Genomic DNA, 11,727 nt, shown 5'->3' with positions numbered 1-11,727 from the left:
AAATGGTTGAAACGCTGGGATATTTCAAACGCGTAAGACTAACACTTCAGGATTTTTGCCCCCACTAGCCGCATCCAAGTGCTATATGTCCGATCACCTGGCGCACCAGCCAGGTGGATAGTCACAACGAAATATCTCATCCCCAGCAGCTGACGCTGCCACCACTTGATGTGATATCTTGTCACCTGTTGTTAGTGGGTTAAAGTCAGAATAAGGGGTTGTAATAGTTGTAAATAACAGTGAGTAACCATATACTCGTTGCATATAAAATTCTGAACTAGATAATAATTACTCAGCAATATAACCTCAACATGGATATCACAGAGACTTTCTCAATAATTCTTGCACAAGCCTTCATAAAAGGTTAGAAATAAGATAGGAAAAAAGACTATCTAACACATTCATTATTTATTAATTTCAAACAATGTACATTTACTATATTTATTTACACTTTCAAATAGCACTTCACTCCTGGCTGCCACCTGCGTGTTTCTTTTGGGTCCGTTCTCTGCGAGCTTCCTCCAGCAGGATGTTATGTAGCCAATTACGCGTGGACTTGTTCTTTTCTTCCAGTGGTGGGAAAGGATTACCTGACAAATAATATCCATGAGTTAGACTATACTTGATGGTTTATTTTAGTTATATTTTGTTTTAAGGATTACATCACTATGACATACACATTGAATGTATGGGCAAATAAAAGAACTAACTTCTGGATGTGAAGAACATAAGTATTTTTAATTTATAAAAAAGTATTAACTTTTACAAACGTCCTACATTTGACAACAATTGATTCAGAGAAGATGGTAAGTGCTACAGGAATGCCTACCACTCATGTGTTTAGGAATGTCAATTACTTACTAAATACTTATCATGCTAAGTTATTGCTTTGTAGTAAGAAAAAAGTCTTGATTTATTTAAAAGAGTAGTGTCAAGAACAGTAACAAAATGAAGAGAAAAACAATGTTTACACTTTCAGCTGATCATGTGATAAGACTTCATGGTTGGAAGTTTCAAGTGATTTATAAAAAAAAATAACATGTTCATGTTATGTGGAAAGCTTTTACATCAGTGGAATGTTTGTAAGGTAACTACAAGGTTTTCAATTGTTCACATTACATATAGAACTAAAACGCACGCACGCACACACACACACAAAAAAAAGGGGGGGCTGAAGGGGCTGAAGATTTCAGACAATATACACTGCATAAACTACATCAACTGAAATAGTAGAAAATACAAATAAAAACATGAAGGTGTATAATATGAAACAAGTCAATAGTTCCTCTACAAACCTCTAAGCTCAAGCACTGCTTTCTCCAAGAAAGGTCCTGGATAGACATTGGGTGCTTTGTGGATACGTGTATATGATTCCCTGGTGTCCTTCAATCGGGGAACTAAAACCTGCCGGGAGAAATTGCAGATGTAATGCCATTGAAATGATGCAATATTAAGAAAAATGATTTAATTTTAGTCTAATATTAAATGATACTAAGAAAAATGATTTAATTGTAGTCTAATATTAAATGATAAGAAAATTGTTTTTGATTAGTAAAATTACTTTCTAGGAAGTTATAAACTTATTCTTTTAGCTAAAGTAATGATGGTGAAAATATTCAATATGGTTATATATATATTAAAAAAAAAGAGGAAGAGTAAGAAGACAAGGAAGATTCCTCTTTGACAGTCCCTGATCATTTTGATCTCTCAATGTTTTTCTTTTTGTTAATTCTTCATTATCAATCATATTAATGTCCAATTTTGAACTATCAGAAATCATCAGTTTTACATAGTAATCAAACTTACAAAGTTCTAATTACAGTTATAGCTTAAATTAGCTATATGAAAAACTTTTCATTTTCACTTTATATGTTCTTTTATAACTGGCAATATCTAAAATATTGAATTGCCTTCTAGAAGTAGCAAATCAATTAATTCTTTCCCATACTGTCACCAATTCTCACATTTCAAAAGATACAGTTTGATGAAAGTATCTTGTATGTTGTATGAACCTCATCCTGATCAAAGAACTAAATACAACTTCAAAAGGAAACATGTACAGGACTAAACTGTTTTCATTTCAAAGAGTTTTAAATCCAATGAGAGCAATACTCTGATCTAATGCATCTTTCCCATGAGATGGAAAGATTGCTAATAAGTACATGAGAGGCTGGACCATAGTCGTATTTCTTTCACATTTACCAAGAATGTTAAGGTGATTTGTTCCCATCAAATGATTGGGTTATTATCCATTTATTCCAAGTTTATCATCCAACCTGTTCTTTTATACCAGTATAAAAATGGGAACATAAGATTTGGCCAAATTACTTTTATAACATCCTCATAATTTTGAACAGTCTTATACAGAAGAACAAGTCTGACTAAATACTGTAAACAGACTTCCTATGAATAAATGGACAGTGACACAAACACTGCATATAACCTTATCAGATTCTTAGTAATGGAAGAAGGGTGTAGCTTCTTGGAAAATGTGATATAAGATTAATATAAAATCTTGAACCTAATTTCCTTTTACTTTGCCTCTACTTGGTATGCTTTAACCCCTAAAGTAAAATAAAGTTCAGAACTGTGTTAGCACTTTGGACAAGGGAAAAGTGTTGTTAAAACTCTGTCATAAAGAAGAGGAAAATTTTCAGGTAAAATGTAGTTTTTTGCCCTTTGCACCATGCATAACTGAGTATGACAATGGTGTATAATGTCCCTACAGGATGGAAAAAAGTGAGACTCAAAAGAACCAACCAAACAAAAAATGCCTGTAAATAATACTTTGGTGTCTTTTGTTCTGGATAACAGAGTACAACAATTAACCCTATATTGTTTGTTGGAGGTTAAATAGCACTAGACTCCTGTGGTACTTTTTCTACTTACTTTAAAAAGCTTATGAACTAGTTGTTTTTCTTCAAGCCAGTAGCTTGCCATCTCCATTGTAGGTCTGTGGCAGTCTCCATACTTTATAGCTTCTGCAATCAGCTGGAAAAAAAAATCATAGTTTATGAATAGAGCAATCATCCTCGGATTCAAGTTCATATTAATGCAAGAGCAAGTTTTAGACTAGCTTCTACTTTGTAAATTTCTTAACAATGATAACTTTAGACCATAGAGAGTAATAGTATAATCTGGATAATTTTCACAAAATCTAATATAGCTATACTGGACACCCTTCTTAAGTAAATACCTTTACTCAAGAATGGAGTTGACTTTACTATAATAATTCACCTACTTTGCATTTATCAAGAGAATCTATTGAAATGCTTGGAGCTCAAAGCCGTTTTTCTAATTCATGGCCCTATTACTTAGCAAAAAGGACAAAGTAGTCTACTTCACATATAGAAGAATAACTCCAAACCATGGGCTAAGAGAGTAAGGGTGTTTATATCAATCTAAAGTTATGAGGGTTGCTCCAGACAGCCTATAAACATCCACCTTTTGTTGTATTTACAATAACCTGACAACATTGATCAACTAGCCTTAATAAAAATGCAATATTATTACCCTGGAGACTAAAGTTTACAATTTTGAAACTAAAATTTGTATATATGAACAAGATAAATCAATATATGTCCAAGTGATCTCTTAACCCTTTCCCGACGGGGCACGCGCTACGCCAAAACCCCTATGCCGGGCCATTGCAATATTGCACTGGAATTGTCACACTGGCATGATGCCCCGGCATCGGGAATTTAGCTGTGTCACACGAGTGTGACGCACTGTTGTCATAGGGTTAAGCCTATAATGAGGGATGACATAATATTATGTCATCTGCATATTTCCAACATTGTTGTTGCATTTTTTATATATTTTCCACATTTTTCTTGACTTTCTAATTTTTAAAACTTTTTGTTAGCATTTTCAGTTTACTTATCATCAATTAAACTTCTGTATTAGGTAAAAAAGTGTATTTTTTATTACAATAAAAAAAAAAGAAGTGTTTCTGAGTGTCTATCTGATTTTTTAAAAAGTTTGGTATGGCTTAGCTTTGACAGTCTTTTAGTGCTTTAATTCAATAAATATTTCTTGTTCTTACTGTAACAAGTAGCGTTAATATTTTGTGTCAGAATTATTCCTTACCACCAATTAATAACTTTCCATCTGTTATGTGTGAGTACTTCAACCTGTTAATATTACAGCAGTAGTATTATTATGACTGCAATTGTCATCAACACTCACTCATTAACCCATTTGCGCCGGATGACGTGCTGACACATTTCGTGTTTTTTGTGTCAGACGCCGGTGACGAGATATCTGGGCAAGGCCGGCACTTGGGGTGAGCGAGCGGGCAGCCCAGGCTTGCAGCTCATGCACCCGAGAATCTCGAGGCATTAGGCTTATGCGTTCGAAAACCCCAGCATTATGACCATTCAGAGCCGGAATCGCCCCAGCGTGAATGGGTTAATCTTAGTATAGATATTTAATATTGCATAGATATTTCGCTAAAGTATATAAAAATCCTCTGGCCTAATGCTACTGGTTATTCTTATGCTCAGGCGGGAACCCCAGCTAAGCCATGCCATAAATGGTAATGGTGATTATTTATCGTGTTGGACCTCAGATTGTAGGCCATCCTTCACAGATTACTGTGAGTTTCAAGTTAATTTAGATGTGGCATAGCCCATATAATAATGAAAAAAAATAATCCTGTTTTTAAAGCCACTGCAGGTATCTTCAAAATACTTATCAAATTTTTACCAGTAAATCATGCATTTTACATTTTCAATGTGCTTCTAAACCAATCAGATCAGGTAAATTTTCCGAATAACGCCGCGTTACGAAATACCACAAAAGTGGTATCGATGGATTCCTCTCAACCTCTACTATTCATATATAGTGAAATTAATGAGCGCTTGCACCCCTGGACCCCACAATCTGGGTCTCTTTTCTTAAGGCACTTCGTGCTACCTCGTCCTACTTCGGGGCATATTTCGCTTGCAAAATCTTAACCCAATGACCTACCTAACTTTGCCTAGTTTTGAATTAATCCCTAGCCAAAGGGGGGCTTCGCCCCCCCCTGGACCCCCCCTTTTTAGGGCACTTCGTGCAACATACCTTGGGCAAGATATCCCGAATCCACCATCCTCGCCCTAAAATTCAAACATGGCTGTGTTTACGTATTTACGGATAGTAGCAAGCTGTGGACTGGAAACCCCCAAGGAATTACCTGCATGTGCTGTTATGTTCTCTCAACAGATGGCGCAATATTCCCCATTATTTACAGTATAATTATAGTGCCCTCTATTGAGTGGTCGCGTCATCATCGGTCCTAGTTTCCTATCCTGAGGAATATATGAGACGAAGACTCAGTTGCTGTCATCATGGCGCAGTGTGAGGGTTATCCGTGTCGCGGCATTTTCATCTACAGGACTAATTACGCATCATAAGTATCACGAAGTGCCCTGAATAGGGGAGATCCACAGCTCCCTCTTCGCAAAGGCTGACTTCAAAACTAGGGAAAGTGAGGTAGGTAGTTGGGTTAAGGTTTTCGTGATACCGAAGTAGCACGAGGTAGCACGAAGTGCCTTAAAAGGGGGGGGTCCAGGGGGGGGCGAAGCCCCCCCTTGGCTAGGGCAAACTTCAAACCTAAGCAAAGTTAGGTAGGTAGGTAATTGGTTAAGATTTTGCATACGAAATATGGCCGGAATTCATATTTTACCCCGTAATTTCCCTGATCTACTTCATGCCCTCCCCTACTATCGGGACCCAGATTGTGGGCTTCAGGGGTGCAAGCGCTCATTAATTTCACTATATATGAATAGTAGAGGTTGAGAGGACTCCATCAATACCACTTTTGTGGTATTTAGCGACGCGGCGTTATTCGGAAAATTTACCTCAGATCATGTTACATAATCAAAGACATGGAAATACAGGATTACAACTCTAAAAGATCCTTAGACTAGCATTCAAATTATCAATCAAGAGCACTGCTTACAAAGCTATCAGTGAAACCTGATTATTTTTATGGGTAATCTATGCAAATGACATTGGCTTCATGCTCAGAATGGGAAACAAATTGAGAAACAAGCATAAACACACCTACTAATTTTGTACATAACACCTCAGTATAATGATGATATCACAGCCTTTTATGATAGTAGCCGTAAGTGAATCTGCAAACTAAAGACTCAAAGATTCGATAAGCCATAAATGAACCTCACCCTCTCGGCATATCCCCGGGCTTCATCGGCGCGATTATAATTCAGTTCAATTCTCTCATTCTTCACCAAGTCCGTCACTGTGGCTCTCATCTTAAGCAGTCGGCCTTCGGGACCTTTAGGATTTCCAAATTTCCTATGCTTGGGCTGTATCGCCACTCTGAGGGCAGGAATTAGCTTCCGGATCTCCGCTTGGTTCATGATTCTCCGAGTGTCGTCGTCCCTTTACACATGCTGTTGTCCCTCCTGTACTTTTAGCACGCTTGGCTCGCTTTCCCTTTGCTTCTTACTATTTGATTTTTTTTTTCGTATATCGTTAAATCACTAGAATGAAAATGTGGCATCTATAGAGGGTATTGATACTAATTTTACTTGTTTTAGATATATGAAGTTTTTAAATGTTGCGTACCATTTGAATAATGATATAATAATAATAATAAAAAATACTATAGATTAAATAGGAAAACAATGATAGGTACCACAACTGTAGAAATACAAACAAAAACACAATTACATGATTTAAATATGAAACGACTAACTAGATGTCCAGTACAAACATATCTCAAGTGAAATAATGGAGAAAGTCAGATTTCTATTCAATAAATACATTGCCTATCATTGATGATTTAGTATCAGATACAAATAGGAATTTGGTATCACATGCCGTAAACCTTTTTAAAACAAAAATATTAGTTACAGAATGTCAGTAAAATATAAAGTATATACATTATGTGAGAATCGGTCTTTTTCAACAGTTGAAACACTTATAATTTGCCTTTTTATAAGAAGTTTATAGAATAACCCAATACTCTTGATTGAATAGATATATGAATAAATATATACAATCAAATAAATAAAAAGGAAAAGGAATCCCTTGCAAAAGTCTAACGTGCGATGACTAACAATGTTTACAAACAAAGAAGAGCAGACGATGCAGGGCGTGTTTATGGCACCTCTTGTTTTTATTGGGAATTTTACTATTCTTATTACTTATTTCATGGAATAGAAATAGAAATGGCAGAACCATCCAGGAATGAGGAAACAGTGATAAGTAATCCTCCAAATTCCGAGAAGGAATTAGCGTGCCAAAAGCCGACCGAGGAAGGAAGTAGCCCGGACATAACTGTGATTCCAACACCAGAACCTTTACAAATCAAAGTGAATTCCGAACACCACGTTTATCTGATTGTAAATGAAAAGGAAATTCATGGAACTGAAAATAATTTGACAATTGACTCAGAGAGTGTCAGTGAAGAGGAGGGGGAAAAAGAGAATGAGAATGAAGAAAATGCAGCCAGTTCTGATAAAGCTTATTCCTCAAAGGCTTTTGATGATGATCTTACTAATAAAGTTAAGCTTATCATTAATGTGGAGGGATTTAAAGAAGCTGGAGGTGAGTGATTAATTGTTGCAATTTGAAATATTTGGTTTGATATATATTACCCACTGTTGAGCAACATTAAGACATTGGATAATTTTTGTAACACACGGGTAGAATCTCTATCAATGGTTAAATGTAATTACCTATATACTAGTTATGGGATTGATTACTTCAACCAGAGAATGGAAATAAAATCAGACTGCAACCAAAATAAGTTCTGTTAATACATGGTGATTTTCTTTATCATTTTAACTAGTATTACCTGCATCCACTCAAAAAATAATGAGCAGCTCCTATTCTTGTAGAAATGCATGATGTTTATATGTATTTGAACTTCTCCCTGTCATTGGCATGTGACTGTGTTGATGTGTGTATGGTAGATTTGATGATGTCCCTGAAATGACAATAACTGTAATTCAAAATCTAAATATTTTTTTATTATTTGAGGGTAAATTTTATCTCTGCTTTTTTAGAATTGAAAGGCTGCAGTGTTTCTGTGCCCTAGAAAGAAAATAAATAATAACCAACTGAATAGTTAAAGAAAATTTTTTGCACAGACAGATATCAAAGGCACAAAAGAAGTTTCATGATCTTTTCTACACACATCAAAATTGAAGCCTGGATAGAGAGGGTTAATCTTACATTTATATGATAATGGTATTATAGCATCTGCATATGACCATATAGACAACATAAAATAACACAGTTAGGTAAATAATGTACAGAAGGTAGAGGGAAGGCCACAATTGCCATCAAATGCCATGGATCCCTGCTGGATATCATGGTCCCCAAACTTCCTAGTCCAGAAAAGGAAAACAAATCTCACCCATAAATATTCTGTCAAAAGAATGCTTTCTAGCTTCCAAGTCAATTTATTGTCAAATATGGAACCATTTCCAGCTCTATCTGGCCAAAAGTATTTGTTGTGGGAGGTTTGTTGGCTTTTTCCAGAGTGTGAAGCAAAGAGGCTATGGTGTTGCTTCAAGTAGTCTTATTCCAAACAGTTACCATTATAAGTGTTCCTATTATTGAAATGAATCTTATTCATACTTGTCTTGGGACAATCTCCTGCAGTGAATACAGTGTCTACTGTATATATATTCCACTGATTGTGTTATTGATACTTCATTCAGTTTCTACAACCTTTGAAATGTGCTATATATCACATCTTGGAGACTACCACCTGTATTATAAAATGTCATTTGGGTAATGATATGTTCCAGCTTACACAGTGGGAGGTCAATTCATATTGGATATTAATCACAGTTTTTTAAATTTCAGGCCTTTTGTACATTGGATGCAAGAATGAAATTGAAAAGACTAACCCATCAAAAGTAAGTTTCTTTCTTTTTGGTTGTAACAAGAAATACAAATTGTTTTAGGTCAGTTGATTGATATTCTTGAATTATTCCAATTTTTCTTTAGTAAATGATCGTAAGATTTCCTTTGTTTTCTACTTTAACATATTAATGCCTATACAGATATCAGAATGGTTTACAGCGGATTTCCTGAACCACCACAGAATTTATGCCATCAAAGAAGAGGAACCATTTTTGTTAAGGGTTTTTACAAGAAATCATGAATCAACTAATCGTGGTATCAGGAAGAAAGGAGGTCGTAAGGTAATTAATGAGATTCATCACATGAATTCTAAGGAATTTGCAATATATTGATATAAATGGGTTGACTTGGAACTTGTGGTGATCCTAGATAAAGTTTAGGCTATGACTTCTAAACTCTCTGAACAAACATATTACTTTGACTATATAATTATATGGAATCTTATTTACCCAAGAGTTTAGATACTATGAGCATGTACTACCAACAATGTAAAAGAAAAATTACTAATCTATAATTATTGTAAAAAAAGTTTTTTTTTGAAAGTGTAACAACATATTGGGTGATTTATAAATAGAGAAAGAAAAACAAACAGAGAAATGGCATGTATGTCAAATTCAGCTGGAGAATTAGGATACATTTTGAATTTCTTTTATTTTCTTTCAGGTTATGCTAATGGGGAAAGAGGTTTTTGGAGATGTGTTATTTGCCTGTGGTCACTGTGGCTATAGGTCTCATGAAGGAAGTAATGTTCGAAGGCACTTAAAGAAATCGGTATGTCTGAAAGAAAGAGGGTACTCGAGAGAAGATTTGGTTGGGCTAGACAGAACAGAGAGAAGAAAATTCTTAAGACGAGTGGCAGCTGCTAAATTTAGAGCGAAGAAAAGAGCGAAAGGTAGGATTCTTTATTTACCTTGCACTCAGATGAATTTTTAAAAGTTTGTTTCTTTCTTCTGGCATGATATTAATTGCATTTTCTGTATTCTCAGTCACTTAATTGATGTTTGATCTTTGTTTATAGCTAGCAAAGAGGATGCTACTCCAGCGGTAAATGGAATAGAAGTAACCCAACAACAGAAAACCACATCTAGTAATTTTGAATCCTATTCACTGCATATGGGCATGCCCGATGACACCTATGTTGAGAACCTTGTAGACATTCAAGAAAGTTGCTGTGCTTCAGGAGGAACAAACAGAAATAGCACAGGAGCAGCTCCACAAGTGCCTAGCGCAATTGTTGTAAATAGTTTACCACCACCGAAAGTGAAGAGAAAAGCACCCAAATATAAGGCCCTTACCCTAGGCCCAGCTGTAGAACGGGAAGTGGTCCAGCGAGTCTCCTATGATATATTCACAGTGAATGAAAACAATGAGAGAATAGCATGGAAACCTCCGACATGCCATAAGGTAAAGGATAAATGAATTTGAAAAATAATTTTGTGTTTAGTTGTACTTAGAACAGTTTCAGGATGTTTGACATTAAGTGTTATGTGTATAACCTTCAAAATCCTATGAAATTTAGCACCATTTGATGTTGATGTTGATGAAAAGTCTGAAGATCTAAATATTATTTATATTTTTTTGTCACTGTATGATATATCCCAATGTCTGCTACATAATATTTTTTATGTCTTTGTTGTCATCAATTTTTACCAGTACTTTCTCTTCCCTTCTATTCAAGTCATCCCCTGGCGATAGGACCTGCCAAATTGTATTCAAAGGAGCAAGAATGAAGAGGAGATGCATGGACTTACCTGTGCCAATGGTGTTAATTTACCGCAAGCTAGATTGCAAGACACATCACTGCTGCTTCACTCTCTTTCACCCGAGTGCCCGAGCTGCCTTCAAAAATGATTCCAGTTCGAAAGCCACTGTCAGTATCAAGATGTATGGGGGTAAGTATTTTTTTTTCATTGTTAAAGTTGTTTCTCATGAATTTTTGTCAAAAACAGAAGTGAAACAACTTTATTTATATTTGAAATGATAAAGTGGAATAGAAGGGAATACAACAAACATTTTTGGCACTAGATGTTTTGTTTTCAAAATAAAATTGCAACAGAATTAGGAGGTTGGTAACTACTTTAATTTGTTTACTTTTTTCTGATACAATTTGAAAAGGGACATTTGTTTTAAATTTTGGATGAATCATTGTTAAACCTTTCACTGAGAAAGATTTCTATGAGAAAAAATGTCTAACATTCCAAAAAACTGAAGGATGAGTTTCCAAATGATCTGATGATACTTTTAAATGCTGCAGGCTCGTCTACTATATTTTATCCCCTCAGGTTTCAATGACTTCACTACCTGATATTTAGAAAATGCAAAAACTTCAAATGGAGCTTTATAATTTTTAACAGGCCAGGTGAAATCACCCTCAGTGCCAGAGTATCCAATAGGCTAACTAGGATTAGTCTAGGTGTCTCAAGAGCTGCTAGGCCCTCTGGCTGTATTTATATAATTGCAAAAAAAATGTAATAGACTAGTAGAGAAGCCACAGGCCTGTCTTTTGAGACATTGCAGTGCGAGGGTGTCAGCTGTAGTGTTTATCCTGTCATTATACAGACATGGGGTGTGGTAATTTTGAGCACAAATTAGTCTGCCTTTGACTAGGTACTGGCTAGTCCAAGACCCCAAAAGATCTTAATCCATCACTTTACTATATGATTGCCCTATGGTCTGAGATAAAAGTTTGGATGAGGCTGGCAAGATTGAAAGAAGAAATTAGATGCATATTACAATTGATATTATATTATTAACAGTTATTGTGTAAAAAATAATATTGGGCAGATACCAAATGTAAAATAACCCATCATGTTCTACCATCTTCAAATCACATAGGAC

At 35.5% G+C, this 11,727-nt stretch overlaps 2 protein-coding genes across 2 annotated transcripts in view; one reads left to right on the top strand and one right to left on the bottom strand.

Moving 5' to 3' along the window:
- Positions 1 to 393: 393 nt before the first annotated feature.
- mRpL17 (mitochondrial ribosomal protein L17) lies at positions 394 to 6,434 on the bottom strand. The gene is made up of 4 exons (XM_043009140.2): positions 6,171 to 6,434; positions 2,890 to 2,991; positions 1,296 to 1,404; positions 394 to 590 (listed from the first exon to the last, which is right to left on the bottom strand). Exons 1-4 carry the CDS (start codon positions 6,366 to 6,368, stop codon positions 466 to 468), a joined length of 534 nt encoding a protein of 177 aa, XP_042865074.1. The 5' UTR covers positions 6,369 to 6,434; the 3' UTR covers positions 394 to 465.
- A 612-nt stretch (positions 6,435 to 7,046) lies between these two features.
- LOC122248816 (uncharacterized) overlaps positions 7,047 to 11,727 on the top strand; it is a 6,460-nt gene continuing 1,779 nt past the window's right edge. The window contains exons 1-6 of the mRNA XM_043009138.2: positions 7,047 to 7,560; positions 8,830 to 8,882; positions 9,030 to 9,170; positions 9,553 to 9,781; positions 9,908 to 10,293; positions 10,568 to 10,781. Coding sequence (XP_042865072.2) covers positions 7,062 to 7,560; positions 8,830 to 8,882; positions 9,030 to 9,170; positions 9,553 to 9,781; positions 9,908 to 10,293; positions 10,568 to 10,781 — 1,522 coding nt within the window. The 5' untranslated portion in view covers positions 7,047 to 7,061. The remainder of the gene's footprint in view (positions 7,561 to 8,829; positions 8,883 to 9,029; positions 9,171 to 9,552; positions 9,782 to 9,907; positions 10,294 to 10,567; positions 10,782 to 11,727) is intronic.

Source organism: Penaeus japonicus, unplaced genomic scaffold (genome assembly GCF_977035675.1).
Source record: "Penaeus japonicus unplaced genomic scaffold, GWHDUDI00000001_assembly GWHDUDI00000011, whole genome shotgun sequence".
Taxonomy (NCBI): domain Eukaryota; kingdom Metazoa; phylum Arthropoda; class Malacostraca; order Decapoda; family Penaeidae; genus Penaeus; species Penaeus japonicus.
The sequence above is the reverse complement of the archived record's forward strand: the minus strand, read 5'-3'. Positions and strand labels throughout refer to the sequence as shown.